At 41.0% G+C, this 25,368-nt stretch overlaps 2 protein-coding genes across 2 annotated transcripts in view; both read right to left on the bottom strand.

The window, feature by feature from the left end:
* Positions 1-25,368, bottom strand: part of faf1 (Fas (TNFRSF6) associated factor 1) — a 1,021,784-nt gene that overhangs the window by 271,510 nt on the left and 724,906 nt on the right. The window lies entirely within an intron of this gene.
* The window catches only part of LOC123970683 (voltage-dependent R-type calcium channel subunit alpha-1E), a 91,411-nt gene that overhangs the window by 11,065 nt on the left and 54,978 nt on the right, over positions 1-25,368 (bottom strand). The window contains exons 7-33 of the mRNA XM_046048891.1: positions 24,482-24,669; positions 20,257-20,360; positions 18,618-18,733; positions 18,304-18,357; positions 15,937-16,032; positions 15,527-15,736; positions 15,281-15,393; positions 15,023-15,135; positions 13,991-14,122; positions 13,349-13,418; positions 13,060-13,177; positions 12,476-12,543; positions 12,171-12,262; positions 8,492-9,403; positions 7,155-7,399; positions 6,499-6,610; positions 6,108-6,237; positions 5,564-5,623; positions 5,231-5,337; positions 4,989-5,000; positions 4,699-4,795; positions 3,235-3,395; positions 2,577-2,714; positions 1,869-2,070; positions 1,145-1,309; positions 328-438; positions 161-241 (exon numbers count right to left, since the gene is read on the bottom strand). Coding sequence (XP_045904847.1) covers positions 161-241; positions 328-438; positions 1,145-1,309; positions 1,869-2,070; positions 2,577-2,714; positions 3,235-3,395; positions 4,699-4,795; positions 4,989-5,000; positions 5,231-5,337; positions 5,564-5,623; positions 6,108-6,237; positions 6,499-6,610; positions 7,155-7,399; positions 8,492-9,403; positions 12,171-12,262; positions 12,476-12,543; positions 13,060-13,177; positions 13,349-13,418; positions 13,991-14,122; positions 15,023-15,135; positions 15,281-15,393; positions 15,527-15,736; positions 15,937-16,032; positions 18,304-18,357; positions 18,618-18,733; positions 20,257-20,360; positions 24,482-24,669 — 4,007 coding nt within the window. The remainder of the gene's footprint in view (positions 1-160; positions 242-327; positions 439-1,144; positions 1,310-1,868; positions 2,071-2,576; positions 2,715-3,234; positions 3,396-4,698; positions 4,796-4,988; positions 5,001-5,230; positions 5,338-5,563; positions 5,624-6,107; positions 6,238-6,498; positions 6,611-7,154; positions 7,400-8,491; positions 9,404-12,170; positions 12,263-12,475; positions 12,544-13,059; positions 13,178-13,348; positions 13,419-13,990; positions 14,123-15,022; positions 15,136-15,280; positions 15,394-15,526; positions 15,737-15,936; positions 16,033-18,303; positions 18,358-18,617; positions 18,734-20,256; positions 20,361-24,481; positions 24,670-25,368) is intronic.

Here is a 25,368-nt window from a genome sequence, read left to right as displayed (position 1 = left end):
AGCTTGTCGGAATAAATGCACAAAAATACTTTTTGTGAATTCATTCCTGTGTACAACTTTTTTTTCCCCTCACAAAGGGGAAGAGAGTGTACCTTTGTGAGTCACAAAGGTACACTCTCTTTCAGTGCCTGTTGGTGCTTAATCATGTTTTTCTTATTACCTGCAAGTCTACCACGATCTCTGTGATGCTGCCCAAAACAGTGATAAAGTCAAAAATGTTCCATGTGTCTCGAAAGTAGTTCTGTAACAACAGGAAATATGCTTTGAGTAATTTCAAAAGGGGATCTTGAATTCACATTCAGGCTGTGTGTTGCTCTTTTCTCTCACCAGAAAGCCGAAGGCCATGATCTTGAGGACACACTCAACGGAAAAGAGAACAGTGAAAGCTGTGTTCAGGTGCTTCAGTACGATCTCATATGCTGGCGGGGCAGAGTAATACTGAAAATAGAAAGGGGGCAGGGGTTAAAATGCTTAATTTGCGGTACGTGTAGGATAAAAAAGTGGAATATTCTTTCCGTCATGCATAATCTCATGATACCAGTCTTAAATCAGTGTGAACTTCAGCCATGCACCCTGCAGATCTACAGGTTGATGGAAGATTCCTCCAGACCCATAAATAGTCCCTCAGTCTCTGCACCTCTCATCTGTCGCACTATAAAAGGAGTCGTTCCTCTGGGGGCGGCAGCCACAGTTAATGAGGTCATGCTAAATAGCAGCCCCTGGACATTATAGATCAATATTTAATACAGGCTGAGTCACCCCGCGTCTGACTGTCTGTCTGTCTGAGCAACCAGCACATCCCATGAAATGGCCAGTTCAGGAAATAAATAGTGGTGAGAGAGGGGTGGTTCTCCTAAAACAGTAACATCCATTTCTACACATCCATGTTTCTAGCTAGGAGTGACACATCTTTGTTTATTTTAAAACCAAAGTGTTAACAGTCACAAATTCATGACAGAATAGGTTGCTGAGAAGCAACACAAGGTTTGCTTTTCCTATCAGCAAACAAGGTTATGTGGAAAAAAGCATGTCAAGACAGATGTAGGTAATGGTAGAACCTGTCACACCAGTTGTCCTCTCAATCGCATTGTACTAAAATGAACTGTTGTGCTGTTTTTGTCTTTTCTCTCTTCATTTTCTTCACCTTCATCATCAGTACAATGGTGTTGAGTGCGATCATGGCCAGGACGGTGTACTCAAAAGAGGGTGACACCACAAAATGCCACAGACGGTACTGGAACGTGTGCCGATTCTGGGGCATGTAACGAGTCAGGGGCTTGGCACTGATGGCAAAGTCTATGCACGCCCTCTGAAATACAAAGAACAGGAGAAAGCGAAAAAGAAGAAGAATGAAACGGCAAATGCATGCAGTCTAACTATCCACCTTGTTTTAATGACAGGGTTCTTTGTTTTTACTTCTTTTACGTTTGCTTTAAACTCTGAAGGAATAAATGGATACTTCCTACAGGAGCATTTGTCAATTTACAAAGAATAAAAAGTATAGAGACAGAGAAGGGGAGACAAATGGGGAAGAAAAAGGTGTGACCAATTTAAGTGTAAAAAAACCCACATTGCTAAACAAAAATTGCTCATTAGACAGAAGCAAAAATTCTAGAAAAGAGCATCCTTTAAAAGCAGAATACTCACTCCCTACTGTGACAAGACCAGCCAACATCATCCTAGTGAGCCTATTAAATTCCACCTTGCTGAACAGATCACAAGTTTGCACCTATACTGATGTATGCATCTCTCAGTGTTACCTGAACAAGGAACACTGATGTTTCACTTCATCTGAGAGCCACAGATAAGAGAAAAGACAGAGACGGTGAAAGTGTTTCGTTGTCGTTCTTTTATCCATCTCTCCTCACCTCATTCTTTTCCAAGCTGCACTCCTCCATCATCTTATCCCCCTGTTCCTGGAAGGTGATGATAATGAGCGCCACGAAGATGTTGACGAAGAAGAAAGGAAAGACAACAAAGTAGATGACGTAGAAGATAGACATCTCCATCCTGTTGCCGTGGCTCGGACCTCTGTCCTCCTCTGTCACATCTACGGAGTGCTGTAGAACCCTGGAAGAGGAGAGACACAATGCTAAGTAATGCTAATGCCAATGCTAGTAAAAGGTTGTGCAGCTGAAAAACATTTTAAAAGTGGTAAAAATAAAGTTAAGTGATGTGTTACAGCAGCTATAAGTTTGGGCGGAAACCTTTTGGAAGTAGTTGTTCACTGGGGTGGGGAACAAATGTCAATTTGCCATTTGGAAGAGGATATTGTTTTGATTAATCTCCACAGAAGCAGTCAATTAACAAGGGCTGGAACAGTACAAACCCACAAGCGCTGTCAGTGAAATACTGGTGTAACCTTATTGTGAATAATGAATGCTGAAGTCTTTAAGTTAATCACATATATTATATTTTCTTCACCAAATGTCAGATTTGACCATTACCAAAGAACAAGCCAGATGTTAAAAGGTTATAATGCTCATAAAAGGCTAATGAGCCCTCAAAGAATGGGCAATGATATGAATTTCCTCATCCAACATGAGAATTAGCACCGATTCAAGTCAGACACTCACTGAGGCCATCCCTCTCCAGTGGACACAGTGAAGAGTGTGAGCAGAGCCCAGATGACGTTGTCGTAGTGAAACTCGTGCCTCTTCCAGTCTCTTCTCTTCAACTCTTTTTTGTCCTTTCCGTAGTCAATGTAGTAACCCCTGGAGGAGAAGGAGGTGACCAGGTACACCAAAAAAAGTTAGGTGAGAAAGGTAAGAAATTGTAAGAATCACAATTTGAGAGGTTGGTCAGTGTTTAGATTAAGGAGGACATTGCACCAAAAAAGAGAAGAGTTTCTTTGCAACCGTTTTATTTTCCAAATTTGTTGGGGGTGGGGGTGGGTGGGGGGTGTACGCTCCTGGGCATTATCAAAATATCATTCAAAGTTGTGGGTTGCTTTGATAAGATATCTAAGATAATTTTTATATTATTTTCATACTCATGTTTTTTGTATTGTGCGCTCAAGGGAATATCAATCAAACTGGTGTTGGTTTATTCATTTTAAGAATGGCTTGTATCTGTTTTTGCAAACTAACGTTTACATTGTGCCTGAGACAAATAACCAATCAAAAAAGGAATAAATGACTGAAGGATGGAAGAACTGAAGGAAGGAAGAAAAGTATGAAAGATAAATAAAAGGAGAGGAAAAAGGAGGGAGAAACAGAAAAAAGTGAGTCTTACTGGCAGTCCTTCTCTGTGTCCTTCGAACTGTCGGTGCAGTAGAAAAACTTCCCCTTGAAGAGCTGTACAGCAATGACGGCAAAGATGAACATAAAAAGCTTATAGACAATCAGGATGTTGAAGACGTTTTTCAGAGACGTCACCACACAGTCAAACACCGCCTAGAAGAGAGAGACAGGAGATGAAAAACATGCGGTGAGATCAGGGAAAGACATTTCATTTTCAGTATATTTGCTGATGCACAAACTGTCTATTTATTTATTTAGTCAAATTTCACACCATATGTCAAGAGACAACTGAGATTTGAGTCAACCTACAACCTACTGTACTCTGGTTTTCTGACAACATAGCCCATGGATGGATTGATTTTCAACTTTTAATGTCTCAGATGTTGAAGACACCAACATGAAGTAAGCTTTCAAATACAGCTTGTTGGATATTTACAGGCATGTACTGAAATCCACTGTCTGGAAGGTAATTAATGAGTAAAAATGTCCAGAGGTTTCTACTTTATATGTTAAAGCATATATCTTCACTCCCTCTCCCAGTGAATAGAATAAGCTGTGCATGGTATTAGTCGCAATCCCAAGATGACTACCTGTTACCACACTCAGACAGTCCTCCAGCTGCTTCTCAGGCTGGCTAATTCCCTGCTTTCACTTTTAGCCCTCCCCTTTCCTTTCTTAATGCCTGTTCTCTTTAGTTCTCCTGTCTGAGGATCATCTTCCTTTTCCTCTTTCTGCCTCCTCTCCTGATCAGTTTCCATTTACTATTTCTTTTTCCACAGAGGAGTGTATTTGGTGCCTTAAATCTTTTTCAAGAATCATCCACCTGTGTATATATGAGCTTTTATACTTTGGTATGTCCTCCTCCTCTCCTTGATTTCTCCCTGTAGACAAACTACGTGTGAGGTCTGGGGATCCCAGCCCTGACAACATGTCTTCATGCCCCGGTGCTCACAGTTTGTCACCTCACCTCACCTGTCTACTCGTTCTTTCATTGATACCACGTCTGCAGCATACAGTATCTTTAGGCTTATAGCTTATGTTTCTATCAGTGTTCGAGTGTGGTCGCTCATTTGTAAAGGTAGATACTGTACTTGTAAGCCTACTAATTCAGAAACATACACACAATAAAACAATATTACAAAAGGATGGAAAGGATGGAAAGACAGACGTGTGTGCTATACTTGAAGGCCAAGTATGAAGTTCCTGGTTTGAAAATTTCCCTACCATGCACAATGCATCGATTGGACTAAATGTAGCCACGATGGATGTTTGCTTTGGTGAAAATATTACCCAATACGTCTTTTAACCAAAACTACTCATATAGCATATTGAACAAGTGGTGTCACCTCTTTGTAATATTTAACCTTTTATTAATTAGTTCATAATAAGAGATATTGACAGAAATATAGAAAATATGGAAACATAACCAATATTTCAAAGATAGAGCATCTCTGACCTTGAGTTTAGGAAGTCGCTTGATAGTCTTCAGTGGTCTGAGGACACGCAACACTCTCAGAGATTTGATGGTTTTAATGTCCCGTCCTTTGTTATTTCTGTGCAGAAAGATAGACAGTGTGAGCAGCATGCCATTGCAAGATAGTAAATATTTTTTCGTAAAGTTTTTCCCAACTTATCCATCATTACAGTATATTTACTGACATGTTCTACTTATGTTACACTACTTATGTTTGCACAGTTAACGACGGTATTTGTTCTAAGAAAGGAAGACTGTTTAGTTTTTTTTACCCCATCACATTGCTGGTGGTCAGTCCCACAGGGGCATCATCCACAGACGGAGACAAACAGGAAAGAGGGACATGTATATCAACAGTTATAATGTTATAAACAAAATGGAAGAGATGACTACATGAAGTGAAACAACATTTACAGCAGAAAAGGCTAATTAACAGATGATTTAAAGATCAGAGAGGATGTTTGGACATATGATTAGTCTATGTGATTAATTAAAAACAAATCATGTGACTGACGAGAGGGCGAAGGCCACCAATGCTCCCACCACGACGATAAAGTCTAGGATGTTCCACAGGTCTCTGAAGTAGGAGCCATCATGGAGGATCAGACCCTGGTCAATCATCTGAAGACAAGATGTGCAATGAAAAATGTGCTTCTCCAGAATGGAGTCAACTATGTACTCATATCTTTTTAGGCATTTAAAGTTTCAGTGTAATTTTAAATAGAATCAAGCTCCTGAAGAAGTTGAATTAAATAAGCATTGTTAAGTTATCTATCCCAAATCCTTTGCCAAAGTGGCAAGGAGAACATAGAGCAGAACATATAATCATCTTTACACAGTAACTCACCTTTATAATCATTTCAAATGTGAAGACTCCAGTGAACACATAATCAAAATACCGCAGAACCTGCAATGAGTGTGACAGTCAAAGAGAGATCAGAAAATCAGATACAGCGTGGATATAACACAGAAAATTCTTCTACTTGTTGCATTGATTTCATTCAATTTAGGACTATTTTATTTCACAGACTTTCATCTTGTGGTTTAGTATGAAACAGTCCATGGTGATTCAACCCAGGATAATTCCTCCCATGAACAAGCAGCCTTATTGTTTCCCTCACTCATCAGCGGTTTAACTGCCCACCATTAAGTCACATTAGCGGCCTTTTGCAAAACAATTTAAGGAAATGGTTTTCTTGTTTCTTTATGGCACTTTTGCTGCTTAGGTGAAGTGAGCTATTAGACCCAAGGCAGAGATAAAAAAGGATTGAAACTGTATCACAGGAGTTAACAGAGTGGTTCAGGAGAATATTCTGGCTTCTATTAAGTCATTAATGTTACAGCTATCCCTGTCTGACAGATGATATATACATGAATGTGAACACACAAACCTTATTCCAGTCAGAGGAGGTGGCTACAGGGTCCTCAGCAGCCAGTGCTATACTACTAGCAGCTATGACCAGCAGGATGGACATTTCAAAGTACCTGAGGTTCACCACGTAGTGACATGCTTGACGCACCCTGAGGGAGAGCAGATGGTAGAGTGAAGATGTGATACGGTGGTCAGGTACCACGTCTACTAAGAGTAAGACTGTGCAGGCTTAGGCTGGCTGAAATTGAATGGCAGCAGGATGGTGTGCAATAAACTGAAACTAAAAAGATTAAACTCTGAACGTGGTGAAAATGTCCCAGTGGTGGCCATTTATTCCAAGTACATGTCATGATTGGAGCACCACCATTACCACTATTTTAAATAAACACACTCCTATAGGGAGAACTTACGGGTTGTCAGGTTTGAAGATGAACATGCTGTCTGGAGTCACAATGTTGAAAGGCTTTGTGTCCTCTGCCTCCTCCTTCTCTGACTTACAGGTTTCAGGGTCCTTACTGTTGACTGGAGAAGGTTAGGAGAAGAAGAAGATGAGCTAAGGACAGGTGTGAGGACGAGAAGGGAAGGGTGGTGATGAGAAGATGCTACAGTGGATACAAACAATTAAGGAGGGCCCACAAAGCCACCTTAAAACTTGCTGGCTTAGTTTTCAAAAGGGGCTTTTAACCAGGAAAGCATTCACTGACAATAGAGGTACAGGGACTATGGACGTCTTGGTAACAGATGGCATTGTGATGTACTCTGATCAGCTCAGAGAGAAGTACATTCTTCCTCAGAATAACTTTTTTTTGTTACTTACAAATACACACTTTTATCACCTCTGCTATTAAGCTGCTATTAAGGGTTTTCTCTTTCGGCTGTGGAGAAGGCTATTCAAATTCTTAATACCAGCAAACTTATTACCAGGTTTTATAGGGGCCTGTCAATCTCAAACAACAAATGCATGGCTCATGCCAGGTCTCTTTGGAAAGCTGATTTTAGAGACTACCCACCTACTAATATTGCCAGCTACAATATGAAAAAGTGACCTTGTCAGTTGTACCAATACCTGTGATTGTGGAGAGCTCCAGACATGACTGAACATTGGACACCTCGACAATCACACTGGAGATGAGCTGAGATTTATCCCGGTCCTGCTCGTTGTCATTCTCTTCTTTGTTACTCTCTGGGATGGCAGGTGGAGACAGATCTGATTTCTGAGGAGGTTCTTCCTGTTTCTGAGGACACTGGTCACCACTGTGGCTCTGGTTGTCTGGTGGTTCAGTGACTCCTCCCTCAGTCCTGTCACCATGTCTGAAAATACAGAGATAAAGACTTCACCGGACAGACGAGAGGACAGCGATAAACTTGCAGTATGGTCGGTTATTGTCATATGTGTGACAGTCACAACACCATGAATGGCATTGTATAACAATTGCAGAGAGAAAGCAGATGAGAGGAGAGGAGAGGAAAAAGTGTGAGGCCTAAAAACACAACAATGTAAGGCCTTGACAGTAATGAGGTTCTCAGCTATAGGATGAAATGATCAAACTCAATGAGTGGTTGTTCCTTATATTTCTTAAGTTTTAATTTAATTGGTTAACATTAATGGGGAAACTATCTTCATTAAGGTAGATGCTCACAAATGAGGCCCCCTGGTGGCATAAGTGTTAAGGTGCCCTCAGTACGCATCCAACAAGTTGCCTGTCACTCTCCACCTCTCTTTTTATTAGGACATGAAATGCCCTAATAAAAGATTAAAAAGAAGCACGCAGCCAACATGCAATAGAAGTTGGTAATTTGAGTGTGCAATAAAGCACATCATAATTCCATATATTCAAAAATATTTCCGTATCCATAATAAATATACATTCACAATGCAGGTGACTCTAGTTTGAGCATGGTGCTGAAAATGTCAACTTTTAAAGCTGGGGTAGGCAAGAGAAACTAGCAAGAGACGGCTAGATTTTGAAAGTATCCGACTGAAAACACCACCCCCTCCCTTCAGGCTTCCCTCTACAGCCACTCCCCCAAAACACATTTTTATGTGCAATGAGTGCATGGGCAGAGTGTGTGCAAGGCCAGACAATCATTTCATAGATTGGCCATGCATATTAGAGTCTTGCGACAGCCACAGATACCCGATTTCTGTGTCAGAGCATTTGATTTATTGATTTCTGTGGACATGTAAAGAAAATTACAACAAAACAATGCTTCTGTGCTGAGTACATATTAAGTTGTGTCTGTATTTTGTTACATAACATCTCCAGGTCATTGAAAATTGGGAAAAATCTGACAGGAAACCTTTATTGCTTTGTTTCCCCTCTCTTATTCAAACCTGTTTTGACTTCAGTTCATCTTTTTTTCCAAACTTGAAACACACAAACAGTTGTTGGTCTGTCTCACCTGCTCTCATCTGGTTTGGTCACCTCTTCCTCCTTTTTGGTCTCAGCTTCCTTCTCCTCTACTTTCCCTGGATTTTTCTTCCCCTCTCTGCTGACCGAGCTGCTCACCAAGTGGCTTCCATTCCCGGGTGATGACCCCTGACTCCTGGCCCCGCTCTGATGGTGTTGGTGGTCGTGCAGGGCCCTCCTGCCCCGGATCCCACCAGCACCTCCCATCTCAGGAGTCAGTGTGTCAACGTTCTCTGGTGGTCTGAACTTCTTTACTGCCCTGTGTTGACGCTCGCCATTCAATCTGGGGCTCCGACGCTCGCTGGCGGTGTTGTGACTCTGATTAACCCCCAGTTTTCTGCCCTCAGTGATGGGCTTTGGTATGGCCACAGACGCAGAAGCATCAGGAAGAGGCAAGTTTGTAGGATCCAACGACTCTGGCACAAGCACTGAAACTGGGGGTTCAGGTACGTCACTAGAGAGAGTTGCATCCAGAGGCATCTCCACAGATATGGAGGAGCCTGATGCCTGGTTCTTGGTTGGGGAGGCTAAGGGGTCTGTCAAGCGCTTCAAACTCCCGGACGGCGTGTGCTCCATAGCCTTGCGGTGCAGTGACAGGGGATGGCCATGCTGGGCCTGGGCTAGAGCAGAAGGCCCGTCCTTCTCCTCGCTGGTGCTGTTGAACAGGATCTCTCGGCTGGACATCTGGCGGTGTCTCCGCAGCTGGCTGGTCCTCTGCTCCCACACTGACATGGTCATCCTTTTTCTTCTCTCTCTCCTGGACATGAAAGAGTTAGAAGAGTTGAGTGGGGGACGGCCCTCCCTGATGCTGCCCTGGGCCTCCTCCAGGGAGCAGGAGTAGGTAGGCCGGCTGCGATGGATGGCTCTTTTCCTGTACAGGTAGGGCCGCCTCCTCCGGCTTCCCCTGAGAAGAGAAAGAAAAAACATTAATATAGAAGCAGACAATTCATTATATGCAGCACCACTTTTTAAATGTTTAATTAAGTTTAATGTCTAAGTGTTACCATTGGGTGTGAGACATTTCATTTTAGCTTTTAATATTATTTATTGATTCAGGTCTTAACTTTTGTTTGCATGCTGTGTATTCACCAAACGTCTAATTTGACTCAAAGTAGGAGTTTTCAAATGTGCTTTGATGGACTTTTTCGTGAAATTTTTCGTTTTATGGAATGTAAATTATCAAAACATTTGTACCAAAAATGAATATCAAAATATATAGCAAGTGCTTTGGTCTGATGTTCGGGCGGTTTATCAACAACAACAAGCAATTCCATTTCATCATGAAGCAATATGCTGGATCAATGAAGATGTTAGGTGATACATTAACCAAGCCAGGAACTGTTGTGTGACTTTTGATAACAAAAAGAGTAAGATGCAGAATGAAATCAGTGGAATAGATATAAAAAAATGTGGAGTCAAAATAAGAATGGAGAGTTTGGAGATACAGGACAGTGCACGAACAGAATACTATAGAGGATGATCTATCCATTTAAGAAAATCAGACAGGCGTTAGTGAAAGATTCAGAGAGCTGAACAGACCGTGTTACTTACTGGAGCGTTGGACTCTTGTGTGGTCCGTGTTATCAATGAGCGATTGGTTGAAAACAAGACATTAGTGCTTTTGTGAGCAGAGACAAAACAGGCCAGGAGACACACAGCAAACGATCCTCAAAGATAAACTGGCCTTTCACACAAAGACCAAAGGCATCAAAACAACAGTAAATAGACTATTACTGCCATTTACCAGCTGTTCTTAATTTGTTATACATTGCTTAAGGGTAAAGCTGCTCTTTAGAAGACTACATGCACAGATGAATTATTCATTTTATATTTAATTACTACATTATGTATTCTGTTTCCAACTGAATATTTCAGCTGGGCACATGCCTTCTTAAAATGTCTGCAATGAGTAAAGGATAAATTTGGAGGTCAGAAACTGACTGTACTCTTGATGTTTTGGTGTGTGTCACCATTGCAGCCAAGCGGCACATTGACAAACAAGATGGCAGCTGTATAAGAAACAATTAAACAACATTCATAAACATCAACAGTAAACACAACATTGATAAGAAGACACCTTAAGTAAGATTGAGATGTTAGACAGTTTGAGCTACAGTATGGGTACAGGTAGAAAACACAGAGATGGGCTCCATCAGCAAACAAAGGAAAATAGTACATATTTAGATACCCTTTGAACAAAACCACCACATTGGGATGCAGCTCTGAACACCACCGCCACTTCAGAGCACTCACACATTAGCATTCTTTTAGGACATGCTAGTAGTAAATTGGGAAAATAATGTGCTGAGCTTCAAAATATTAGCTTAAAATATTGAGAATATTAAGAGCATTTGGGAGGTGGACGGAAGACTTCACAATGGAAGAAAAACTGTACACACACTGGAAACACTATCCAAATACTCGTGTCTCAGTATCACTTGTTATACTGTACATGAAAAGTATTCTCAGTGAGGGGCTGTGTGTGTAATGCCTGTTTTTCTTCCTTTGATCATGCTGACCAGATGCATGCGTTTATAAGGTGAAATCATCATCAGCCTCCAACATGCTGCATCTCTTGTTTTTTTTTAGTGAGCAAATGCTGTCATGCAAGTTTCTTCAAGGTCAGCAGGGCAGGTACCACCGGGGTTTCATAGCTGACACTAGAAACCCTTAAAGTTCAGAGTGTCCTCTCTGAATACAGATGCCGGCATAGACGACCCCGTGGTATTCCAGTCTTCTCTATGGGCTCTGACAAGAGCGTGACCCTCAGCTGGCTAAAGTGAAACTAATGCACATCTCTAGTTTTCTGCTCTGTTTCAATTTCAAGTTTTAGGGAAATGGCAAGGCCTCGAGAAAAAAAGAAAGAAAGAAAGGAAGACAGGAAGCAAGAAATTAGAAGGTACATAATGTCATGTTAATATAATATTATCTTGTAAAATCTTCCACATGCCCATGCAACAAAACTGCTTGTTTCTCAAAACACAGCGTGCACACAGAGCCAGAGGTCTCCACTCTTGTGCATGCACATGCACTTCCACCACCTACAATAAGGCACTGTGCAATCTATTCTGCAAACCTGAGCATTGAGAAAACAAGGTTACTTTATGAATCAAACTTCCACAAGGGAGAACACTTCAACACATCAAAGCTACACACACTTTTTCACGTCATTATGCTCTTTCCTAGCAACAATATCCACTTTGCTGCGTACCAAAGTATATTGCTGTAATGGACACACCATGTTAATTTGGACCCTAAGTAATCCTGTCTCCATGACAACAATATAAGCACACCCCAGGGCACCACGACAGGGCTGGGAGCAGGGGGAGGGTAGATAGTAGACCTTTCAGTAAAGATGTATCAATAAGTCTCTAGCACCAACTACTGATCTCTGAACAGGCCCTACGTGACATTTAAGTGCACAGCTTTAAGCACTGTATGGATGACCCTTAGCATCCATCTAAAACTGTTCTGCATGTCGTAGTTTCAGCCACATCTAGAGCACCATATGACACTCGCCATTTGCTAGAGGCTACAGCAACCCGTGCTAAGTGTTTGGCACCGTGGGTCAGTCCTACATAGACAATCTCTAGAGGGAGAAAAGAAGGAAGAGAGACAGAGAGAGGAGAGGAGCAGGTCAGGCAGGGGTAGCAGTTGCATACGGTACTTACTCTGAAGACATGAAGGAGGACAACGGTCCGACCTCCTTCGCCTTCTGGAGAGCGTGCTTCTGATTGAACGCTGCCTCTGCTTCCTCTTCATCCTGATCAAAAGAGGAAAAAGAGCAAAAGGTGGCTGAACAATGGCAGCATCCATGAGTTTAAATAATTAAACTGAATCAAAGTGATAAGAGCCGAGTGGTGAGATTATTAAAACTATGTAACATTAAGTTACAGACTCTGACAAGAACAAACACAGATAAAACCAGGCTTGTTCTTTCAATTACATCTTTATTCTTATTGACTTTTTTTCTTACCTTTGTAAGTTCTTGTGCATTGGCAAGGTTATCCACAGCAATGGCCAAGAAGACATTCAGAAGAGTGTCTGGTCACCGCTGTGTTAAGGACGTGGTCATTGTGCAACCGGGTAAACCTGACAATACTGACTGACGCAACAATAACATTATTAAAAGAAAAGACTTGGACTCAAAGACAAGTGACTATTTTGACTACATTTAACAGGTGTCCGCCAACGTAAATGCAATGTTGCTCTGTGCCTACTGTAGTAGGCAGGTTTTTTACTATAGCAGTTAGCACTTAGTTGGTTGATTATAAACAGATATTTTCTGTATTGTTTCACCATTACTTATCAAGAAACATATATCAGATTTAATAACTTTAAAATGACAGCTAAAGCTTTACTTGTGGAAATGAAAGCTACTTTAAAGTGAAAGTTGCACAGTCTTAAAGCCAAAAATAATGTGCAGACCAATAATAACATACTAATTGAAAACAGGTGTTACCTACTGAAAACCTACTAAAAGAAGCATTAAGAACTGTATATGCCATTTTGTTATGAAACCTTTTGTATTTCATTTAACAAAACATTAATGAAAGATACAGTTTCCAAACAGTGTGAGCACTATAAAGTAGATAGAGGACCACATGCCAGACTTCACTCCTCCTTGAGAGCGAATACCGTTGTACATCACCTCGTTCCAGTCCTCTCCAGTCAGGATCTAAAAAAAACACACCCATAATAACACACAAACACCACACACAACATTATCCTGATCATCATTGTTGAGTTTAACTATAAACACTCAAAATTACATTTCTTGTATAACGTGATTCGCTGTAATAAACCGTTTGAAGTAGAGAGCAAGACATTGGCAGGTTTATTTCCAGACCTGAAAGACGGTCATGATGGCTGCAGGAAAGGTGTCAAAGTTTGTTGGAGTGTAGTCTTCAAAGATGAACCTGTGAGAAAGATTCAACACATACGGTCCTTGAAAAAGCAGAGCTGGGTCTAGTTAGTTTTTATTTCATTTTTTTCAGTTAGAGAGAAATCAATTATCCTCCTCTTCAACTGGCTGGCTGATGTTTTTTTTTCTCTCCATGTGCTCTGTATTCTTGAGGCTAGTTCATACACAAGGCCAGCCTTTATTTAAGTGACAGCTTGTGGGAAACTGCCTTCAACTCAGGGGAAAACCAAACAACAACAGCTGTGTGTGTGACAACGGCAGAGTCTTAAATTTTGATCGAGCTCACACAAACCTCTGGTATAATGAACACTGTGTGTGTTCAATAAAGAGGAATCAACTGAACCACGAAGTCTCCATTAGCCTTGTTTCACGTTTGTGAATGTGTCTTTACTGGCATCACAGGATTTGTGCACCGAGCCGAGTAGGATTGAAAAAGGCTATATTTTCTGCCAGATTGATTAGATTTGTCTCTCTGCCTGGGTGGCGCTTCGCTTTACTCATGTGATACACATAACTATAAGCATTAGTACTTTACTCAGAGGACTGTAGGTAAGTATTTAATGTTACCTGCCACCGAAGAGCTGCATGCCAAGGAGTGCGAAGACAACAATGAAGAGGAAGAGGAGGAAGATGAGGGAGATGATGGACTTCATTGAGTTCATCAGAGAGACAACCAGGTTTCTCAGAGACGCCCAATACCTTGACAGTCACAAAATATAACATCATTACCAAAAACGATTTTTAAACCTGACAAATGTAATACTTAAAATTTTGTAAAGAAGACACATCAAAGGGTTGTGAGTACTAATGCATATGTGGAAAAAAACAACGCTAATAAACGACAGAAAGTGATGTCACTAGAGTCAGGGTCGGTTGGGCTGAAGACTACAAAATAGTAAATGACAAATATCTGGAAGTGTGGAGTTAGAAAAGATTTGAGCTTACCAGACCTCTGCAGCTCACTCCACATTTCTGCTTGAGGCTACATATGCTGCTACTAGCATAACACCCCTGAATCTGTGGCCAAACTGTCGGCGTTTGATTTTCTTTTCACTGTAACGTATGCACCAGGTATTGACAAGGAAGTAGGATGCATGGAATAATAAAGATGATATATCTGGCTCTGGTGCATCAGTTTTGACCCACCCCCCCTTTTTTCTTTTTTCTTTTTTACTGTTTATTGGGAGTCTGACAATGTTATTGGAGTGCAACGCTAAATCGGAGGAGTCCAAACGCAGACAATAACTGTATAAGTATGCCACTTTTCTGCATGTAACTTTCTTTTTGTTAGGAATTAAATGTCATATGTCATATATTTAAATATCTTTCAATCTTCTTTTTTGTTTTATTTTAAGCTGGGAGAACTTATTGTTTTATGCACTTGGTTGTGTGCTTCATAAATATATAAAAAAGACAATATTTAAAAAATAATACACACACAGTCTCCTATATTAATGTAAAACATAGAAAACTGCATATCACACCAACATGGCAAACTTCACACTAGTGCTAGCTTTCAGTAAACAGTGAAATGTTCTTTGTAAATAATATGAAACATTTCAACAGATGGCAAAGAGTGAGGAAGGCTGCGACACCAACTTGGTGATCTTGAAGATCCTCAGCAGACGGAGAGCACGCAGGACACTGATGCCAAAGGAAGTGCCAGGCCTGAAGAATCCCCACAGCACTTCAAAAATGCTACCAACGATTACCTACAGAGATGTATATCTATTATATATAACATCTATAACAGTGACAGAGAGACTGAAGGAGAGGGCTGATGCCACATAATCTAAGAACACAAGCACTTGGATTTTGGGACAAACAAATATATAGAGAGGGAGACAGAGTACTCACACTGCAGTCAAAGCAGTTGAAGGAGGAGTGGAAGTAGAGACGCGGTCCCAAGCTGTACATCTTTAGAAACATCTCAGTCAGGAACAGAGCGAGGAACAGGAACTCTGCATAGTCTGGAACGATAAAAATAAAATCAAAATGGTTTTTTAAACTTACATAGACCATTGCAATTTCACGATAAAGCAACAACTTCAGGAGTCCATAAGATCATATTTCAATTTGTTACTGACATGAAGTGTAACTCACAGAGGAAGTTGGACAGCCAGAGAGGCTGGTTGTGGTGAACAATGGCCACACACAGCGTGTTGAGAGCCACTAGGCCCAGCACTGTCCAGTAGAAAGTGTGTGTCTTCACCACACGCCGGATGGAGATGCGCAGGAGACGCTCCTTACGGCGAAAATACGCTGTTGGACCTCGCTTGGCACTCCTGATACTTGTTCTGGCCATGGGGATGCCTTGGGGATTAGCAAGAGGTAGAAATAAAGGTGGTGTCTAACTAACAATGCTTGTACAGCATGTTCCTGTTCTGACAACCAACAGCGTGATTTATCAAATACGCATCTCTAAGGCTGCAGCAGAGCTCAGTGTGCCCTACTGGAGTATGCCTTACACTTTCTGTGCCCATATTCATGAGCCTGTCCAGACTCCCACTCACCAACAGAGGAGATGTCACCATATTGTTCCTCCCCTTGTTGCCCTCGATGCATCACATCCATCCCTCTCCTCTTGATGGTGGTGGCTCTCTTTAACACTGTGGACAGAGCGGGGTGAACATAAGAAGTCCCAAAACAAGCTGTTCAAACTGTATAGCCAATACATTCTGTGAAATCAGAGGCAACACACCGCGAGGACAGTGACAAAACGCAAACATTTGGGCAACTTGAGCACTAAACAATTACTTTTTGCTTTGATCACATTGTGCTGAATCAATGAATAGGTTGTGGGCTTTTTGCTGGTTGTATGTTAACATGGCCCAAAAAACTGCTTGTGCATGAAAACTCATGGTATGTGGAAGCATAACTGAACGTTTAACGCAACGAAAAGATAGTAATGAAGCAAATGATAAGAAGAAAGAACAGTAAGGATGATCTGCATGACAAACTAATGTCTGTGAAGTTTTAGCTGAGAGGGAAAGTTGAGCTCATTAACGCTGCGGCGGAATGAGATAAAAATGATCATATAATGTTAGTATAATGATCCAAACAACTGAATGCAAACCATCTGCTGCTATTTTATGACTGCCGTCATGAAAAACCATGAGCCGAGGCGGCTTGACGGTTCATGTATTTCTCTTGTTTGAGCTGTGTTCAAGTGCTGCCATACGGAATCAGGGGACACGCCGTGCAGTGCACACATGCTGAAGTCAGTGAGATGAGTATGTATTGACCTTTTTACTGACTGATGTGTTTATGATTACCTTTCATCCTACCCTACCCCCACTCACACCTTCCTGGTACCTTGCGATTTCTGAATCTACTTGTGGTCAATTTTTGCTCGGGGACATTTTTTTAATAAGCCACTCATCAAACACACACAGAAGCACAAAGATACACAACAATATGGATGCCATTTCATGCATACACACAGGAGTGTTTGCTAAAGGCAGGAACACTGAGTCGTGTCTACACACACACACACACACACACACACACACACACACATATATATACAAGCACATGCATGCAGCAGCCTTTTTAGACCAATGGTTGCTAAGGCAACCACAGTGCACCACCTATCTTCTTAATCAAAGCTATCAGAGCTTCTGCATTTATTTCCACTTCAACAGCTGGAACCACTATTTGTTTTTACAACAGATTTGCATAATTCAATAATTTTGACCTTGTCAGAGTGTCAATGTACTTCAAGTGACAGAAACATACCAGAAAAGAAACATACGTGTGCAAGGATTTGCTTTCCTTTTTCTATCTTAAAGTTTATGCTTGTATTTGAGTGGCAGTGTGCTTGTGGCAAATGGGGGTGGTGAAGTTAGTGAGCGAGAGAGCATGGATGGAGGATGGTTCTCACCATAGGCACCACCTGTACTCCACTCAGGGAGCCTCCTGAGAGCTGCCAATCAATCAACATTTAATAAAAGCCCTGCTAGTTTAGTGAGGAGGAAAGGTCAAAGTCAAGTAGAGAGGGTCACAGCAGGCACTTAGCTGTCTGTTGGGCACTGTGTCACGTGGCAGGTTGTCAATGCAAATTTTCTCTATGCAACACTGAGAGTTGTAGAGAGTGATGTAACAAAACCTTGACAGCATTTTCTAAGCAGCGCAATTTCAACAAAACCAAGAGGCTACAGCTATGCTAGCAGATCTGCGAGGCTGTAGGCACAATGGGGCTTTGAGCCAAATGCTAACATCAGGAAGCTAACATGCTCACAATGACAATGCTAAAATTTATGACACAGCCTGACACCCACTGCAGGGCTAAATGATAGGTCACAACATCATGTAAGACTGATACTTAGCTTTCATAGGAATAATAACCCAACATGTGACGCATTTCACATGTCTGATAGGTGCTGATGTTGGGGTCATCCCTATGTTCCCATGGTCCTATGAGCATGTGTGTCTCTTGATATAAATTAAATAAATTAGAAGTGTAAGAGATTGATATGGGCTAACTTCACAGTTCAAATTGCAAAAAAAGAACTTTAGATGGACGTTTCAAATGCAGTTTAAATGGTAACAATCCATTTAGCCACTGTGGAGATGTGTCTAAAGTCAAGAAATAAAACTTGAGGGTGTAGGTTTTAAGGAGTATAACATCAGTAAGCGGATTAAGCTGTAGGTGGATAATTTCAACATTCTGACACAGAAAAACAAACACTGAACAAGACTTTTTACCCCTATGTCTGATATGTCTGTATCTTTGTACCCTTTATACGGCACATTTGCATCAAGTGTATATGCCAACATTAAACAGCTTTAAGAAAGACAGAATGCAAAGCAGTGTGAGGATGGCAGAGAGACAATGGGCACAATGAAATCAGGAAAAACAAAGAACTCTGCTGACTTACCATCGAGGGCAGAGGGTCCTGCATTCTTATTTTCCTCTGCAAGCATCACTTCCTCTGGAAAGCAAAAAGTCAAACCACAGTCAGAAAAGAGTAGCGGATGACAGCTCTGATAGAAAGTGATATACTGGCATCTTTTGTAATTATATTCTATCTCAATTGCGGTAGAACAAGCAGCTGAAAGAAAAGATCAGATAGTCCTACATTCCACAATTGCCAGGATTAGTCTGAAAGCTTAAAGAGAAATATCGATTTTCCTTTTCTCGTCAAGAGCCAAATCCTTGGTCTCCCTGAGCTGTGACTGGGACTAAAGCCACCTGCTCTGTCGATCCAGGCCCGGTAGCCGTTGAGCTCTCTCTCAATCTGCTGCTGGCGTCTCAGTTTCATGAAGGCCCTGCGGTTTTCCACTCTCTCCCTCTCCTTGGCAAATTCCCTGCAGAACCAAACCAAACCACAGAATCATTTATTTACTCTTTGAGGGCACAGGTATTTATAGTCACACGGATAAATAATTCCTCTTGGAGACAATCACATCACATGGAGGGGGGAGCTATTGCTGACCTGAACTAAGCTCGTCTCATTGTTCATTTAACCACGAGAGGTGAGGAGAGAGAGCAAGGCAAGGTCTCTTCTCGCTCACTGGGGAGATAATGACAGTGGATTGCCCATTAACCTTTCTGTAAAACTAATGAACTTGTAAAGACTTTGACGCCTTCCACTGAAACAGCACAGTCTGGTTTGACAGTAGCTAGTTTGCCAGCCACTCAACCAGTCAGTGAAAAAAAGCAAAACACACTGTGTTGTCTGTCTTCCAGTCTAGTCTGTCAGATCCTAAATCAAAAGGACAACAAAACCAGCCGACTGCATAGCTATGGCCCATTTTGTCTACTTTGATGGATGTGGCTTATACTGTAGCCTTGGAAGGGGCTGAAAACTAGGCTGAACCTGTGCCAATTTTACAAAAGAGTCTATCTTGACAGAGACCAAACTAATGGTGCATTTGAGAAGCCTTTAGTTAGTTTAGTTTATACATTTGTCCTCCGTGGGACATAAAGCTCAATGAGCTCCCTCAGTTGGCAACAGTTTCGGTACCATGACAAGGTAACAGCACAATGATAAACAGCCCTTATCAAGTCATAAAGTTTCATGAGCATCACCAATAAGTTGCCATAAAATGTAGACAGACCACCACCTGTCCTGGATCTGGTCGGGCAAATAACAACCGTATATCTAATATGGGGTAGGTTTGATGCAATGACTGAAAGTCACCAGTCCAGATTTGAGAAGTCACATGTCATATGTGTTGTTGCTCTGGTTGGTTGTAGGTCTAGACCTGTGTTCAGTCTGCAGGTCCATCCTGCGCAACCCACCAGGATCACAAAAGTCAGACAATTTCAAACTTTGAGAATCCACACACAGTGAGCTGCAGACGAACGTGAGCTTTAATGCAAGTGTATCAAACTTACAAACATGAAGACTTCTTCTCCACTGCACTACTGCTCTATTCAACAAATGCTTTGAGCCTGCATCACGGTGGTGTCTGAGGTTGTTTTCTGATTCCTTCTATACAAAGTCAAGTCAGTGAGTAAAGCATGGTGTACTGGAAAAGAGTTGCGCAACATACTTTTGACAGGCTGCTAAAAAGATTAAACAGGAGTTTCCTTGGCTCCATTGATTGGTTTTTGTATTGATACAGATCATGTGATGTATTTAATAGTTACTGATGACCACCTAAAAACATATACCTGGTAAATATGATGTTATGGCATGATTTAAACCAGCTTCATAAGCTGACAAGTACCACCTAAATGCACAACTGAACAACTGACCACCATGCAATGTATAGTAATGGTAAGACAGGAAGAAGGCTGCAAATAGGCAGCCATCACAGAGGGCTGAAACCTTGATGAGTTTAAAATGAACTTTGACTAAACTTGGACTGAAATGTGAACCAACCCAGAGAGGACTCCCAGCACCAGGTTCAGGACAAAGAAAGAGCCGATAATGATGAGAGGGATGAAGTACAGCCAGTTCCAGCTGGGGCCCAAGGCATCGTCGGTCTGAAACATCAAAAATAAATTCTAAATTCAGCACAATCAAGTGAGGCTGGAGCAGACTCATGCTACCGTAGGGATACAAGACAGAAATACACAAGTGTAGGTGTTTGGGTGGCAGGTGAAGGTTTCAGTCGGAGTCCAGGCGGCATTGAACAGAGACATCATGTGCATTGATCTGCTCTGGCCTGACACAAAGAGTGTGGAGGAGAGTGGAGGTATTCTGCACCGTAGAAGCTACTGTATGAAACCAATATAGAAATGGAGTATTGTATCTCTACTTCACTTCACAACAACAGGGGTCTCAGTTATAAAACTATCCGTGGGAAAGACTCATAAAGACTCCTAAAATATTCTGATTTATAAAACAGTGCACACACCTGTCCTTCGCCGATTTCCCTTTATAATCACAATTTACTTCAAATGTGGCGCATGTGAGCCAGCTGCTTGTCCAACCATTTAAACGCCCATAGTTGCCTATAAATGGTCAGTGAAACACCCCTCATTAATATTAATACATACTGACTGCATCAACATAAGGACGGAAAATTCTGACAGAAAAGCTAAAAAAAAGAAATTTCACCCAGTGTGATGCTGATGTTCTTTTTGGGGAGGTTGAAGCAAGAAAAATTAAGTGGTTTTGTGGGTTAAATGCGCACACACAGATGCAGTGCTTCTGCACCAGATCAAAGGGGGCACCAGAGCTCAACCCCCTTAATAAGCGTCCCTCCTAAGTAGTGACGGTGGTGTAGAAAGACACACTGAATTACCCAGGCACATGATTTGGATTTCCTCTTTGGCGCGGCATGGCACATTTATTTAGGCTACACAAACTCTCCTCTCACTTAGCGAAGCTGCTGATGAGTTAAAAGAAATTACTTGTTTTAAATGACATAAGTGGTAAACTGAAAGATCTACTTAGTAAATAGTTCTATTTTTTCCACACCGTGTTTTTACAAGCAACGCATCACATCCACACGCTGGTGCACAGCGTTCGTCTCAAATATTTAGATTCCTAAATCATGGTTCTTTTTTGAGCGCTGCAAATGATCTTAAATTATGTTTTTTACTGCACACTTTGGAAAATCAATCAAATTTGTGTTCGTTCTGTCGGAAAGGCTTTTATCTGTTTTGCAAATGAACTAATAATATTAAATCATATTAAGTTTTATTGGCCTATAACACACTGGTAATATTTCGATTAATTTTACACAGTGGTATCCATTTCAAATATTTCATCCTTCTGCCACATGAGTCACTGCTACTCCTGTCAAGTTTGTTTTTTATAGATCACAACCTTTGTGTGGAAGGTGGCGTACGCACATTTCCAGCACCGTTTTGTGCGCACTGTTTATAAATGAGGCCTCTGGACCTGAGAAACCACATGACCACATTCACGTTTGCATAGTGTGATTCTTCAGTACAGTGCATTTAATGTTGATTAAACAGACTACAGTAAACATCATTACAGCAGGTCTGTATGGTCAGCAGTCCTGGTTCAGCCACACAGTAGCAGCGTGTCATCCCTCTCTTTCCTCCCTCCTTCATTGTTCATCAGTAAAGCTCATTCAGCATCCATTTAAACAATATAATACAATCATTCTGTCTTCATCAATCTCAATAAATACTGCTTTCAGTATTTATTTCAGCAGGCAGCTGACCGCAAATTACCCCCTGACGCAGCAGTTTGTGTGTGAGTATGCTTAAGATTTCTGCTTTACTGAGATAACCTGAGGTAAAGAAAAAAAAAAAGTATAGTCTGCATCATAGGTGTCTGTTCCATATGTGTCTCTACTTTCATTTCTGTGACTGTCTTTTGGTTTCCACATATTTTGATAACTGACAATCCTGCTTTTTGGCTGCAATTATAATTTTAGAAGTAGTACTTACAAGAAGCATACAATAATGACATATCGGTCTCTTGTTCTTTCATTGTCACTTATTAAAACTGCCTCATGTTATGGAAATCTTCATGCTACAGCTTGAAATCATGAAATTTAAGTCCACCACTCTGACATCCTAAAATAAACCCTGAAAAACTAAACTTTCAACTTTTTCTTGTACCTGGTTTGTAGTGAACGTCACTAGACTAAAACTTCATACTTATGGGTTTCTGATAAATCATGTGTCTTTGGCCCTGAGGGAAGTTGCAGCAGATTGTATTTTCCTTTTAAATTTTCTCTTGATCAAATTTCACTAAAAAGTCTGTAGAGCACCTTGGACCTGAAATAGTGTGTTTGAAAATGTAACACTGACCTTGAAACAGTCAAAAATGTCAGACTGTAAAAGCTTTGGAAAGATTTCTGTCACATCTAAGGCAATACCACTACCAAATCTTGTTTTTTCATGATTTCCTGCTATGTCCTATATGTCATATTGTAGTAATTTCTTTTGTGAAAAAAAAAAAATTGCAGTAAAATGCACAAAAGTGTACGATCTGGTCTAAAATAATGCAAACTTAATTGAGAGGTTTTCTGATGGCAGCACTGCACTAGGCATCAGAATTTTGAAATTGCAAAGTGTCCAAGCCCGCTTGAGAAGAAAATTATTTTGTGTTTTTGCAATATGCTTTTTTTTTAGAGTGAGTGTGAATATCATTGGACTTGATTTGTTGGATGGTTATGCAGGCAACAGATACCCTATATTAAATTAGCAAATGGTGCCACTGCCTACAACTGCTTCCCTTTCTGTCTACATACTGTCTCTGTGTGTCTGTCTGTCTGCTCCTTTAACCCTGATGTAGACACTCATGAAGCATGGTGCAGCATCTAATCCTGCCTGACAGATACTCTGCCTGACATCGTTTCTGGTTTCGACACTAATAATTTGAACGCACGTCTCTGTGAGATGAAACATGATACAGTGTTTTCCTGTGTAGTTTTGTATTATGTTAAAGGTGTAGTATGTGATTCTAAACCAATACAATACCAATACTCGAACCGAGCCACACACTTTCCCAGCCACTCCAACCATGATTTTTGTGTCAGCTAATTACTTGCCCACAGAGATTCAGCTTACTTTTTAGTTTGCCAAGATATGCTGTTGTTGTGATGTTAGTTATAGTAGCAGGAGAGTTGCGAATATTGCTTTCTGGTGCCAGTGTGCTGGCTCTGGAAAACCATCTCGTCCTCTTTGCATGTTAGATACGGAGCAGCAACTGTAGCGAAAATTTGCTAACCCACAACTAAGCTAACATTAGTTACATTACTTGCTCTGCCGCTCTATATCATGGTATTTGTTATGGTATTGGATTTCCCCATAATTGCATACCCCATCTTTAAGTGTATGGCTGGTGGACCGATAAAGGCCTATTTATGACTCTTAGTCCAAAAGCTTTTGCTATTCCTTGAACATAAAAACATTCTGTTTGACTTGCATTTATCTGTCATCAGTATTTCTGACTTTTGCCTGCTCTTATTCTGAATTAATCTTTGAACAATCACTTCTCTGTGATGTTGACCAGAATCCTAAGGAGTACCTGATATTGATAGTCAGGAATGATCACAACACCAATATATACAAATGATCCAATATGTGAAGAAATATATGTTGGAAGAAAAAAAATACTATTTATACTATACTACTAAGACTTGGTTCGGGTATAAAGATTTCTCCTAAATTTGACTTGTCTATGCCCTCCTGTGAAAATAATACACATTAGTTCTATGTATTGAACTTATGGATAATGAGAAAAAAAGCTTATTTTTGATTTACTTGTCATGTTTATACAATACATAGTAGAGGTTTATATAATCATTAGATTACATTTCAAAATATTCTGAAGCATGCCATATTTCGTAACTAGTAGGTGGGGAGTCTATTTGAGGCTTGCAGCATGTTGCAGTAGGTTATACATTCCAAGGATACACAGAATACAAATGGCAAGCTGAGAGCAATCACAAACCAGTAACCTCCCTCCCCTTGTTCTCCATCCACAGTCAGACAGAGGAGGATGCAGATCTCCACTCATCAAGCATCAGTGTGCTGGAGCCAAAGCTGCTTCTATTCATTAGAATTAATTGAGTGTAAATTGTGACAAAACAATGCTACACCTAAATGGTTTGCAGCAATCCAGAAAAAAAGTATGAGTGGCACGTGTGTATGTGTGTGTGTGTGTGATGCCTTACATTGTAGAGTACAGTGGTCCATCCCTCCATAGTGATGCACTGGAAGACAGTGAGAACAGCAAACAGGATGTTGTCAAACTGAGTGATGCCGTCATTGGGGCCAATCCAATTGTTGCAGGTGTATTTGGGCGGACACTGACGCACGCCACACGGGAACTCCAACTCAGAGGAGTCCAGTGTCTCGTTTTCTGAAAACAAAGGTGCAAAGGTAAAGAGAAAAAAAGGCAGAAATATGTTATATGTCTTACGTAAGACCAAAATACCCGAAAACAGACCGTCCCCATTCAAGGAATTGCAGTGCTCCCTGACTACTGTGAGTAATCACTGAAATTTGAAAGCTTTCATGCATTTAACAAGTTGGAATATAAATCTTTTGTTCTCATGTCTACTGGTCTTGAAGCTCCAGCACATGAAATTTAAACCAATCTATGTACCCAGCAAACAGCTCTACATTTAAGTTGTGTGACAGTGAATTCTTAGCCTCGGAAATGCCTTATTGGCCACATGTTACAATGTACAGTAAAGATTAATTAGTGTCAGAAAGAAAGAAAAAAACCCTCTTTATAAAACAGTGGCGTGGCGGATGCCTGTCTGTAGTGTGACCTTTCTGTGACAGAAAATACTCACTTCAGTCTGTCTGTATTATCTAACTGTCCATTCAGCTTCAGTGTGACGGGAACAGCTTGGAGGTTAATGACAGCTGTGAACGTACAATGGGCCATTGTAGCGCACCGCATTGTTGGTTTTAATTATACCGGACACCACTGCCAGTTTGGTTTGATCAAGTTGTCCAGGTGCAGCGTGGCATGCCATTGTGTGTAAGCATGTATGCATTTGTGATTGTGGCAACGGAGCCACTACCTAAAGAGCTACATGCATGCCACACA

This window comes from Micropterus dolomieu, linkage group LG05 (genome assembly GCF_021292245.1).
Source record: "Micropterus dolomieu isolate WLL.071019.BEF.003 ecotype Adirondacks linkage group LG05, ASM2129224v1, whole genome shotgun sequence".
NCBI lineage: Eukaryota > Metazoa > Chordata > Actinopteri > Centrarchiformes > Centrarchidae > Micropterus > Micropterus dolomieu.
The sequence above is the reverse complement of the archived record's forward strand: the minus strand, read 5'-3'. Positions and strand labels throughout refer to the sequence as shown.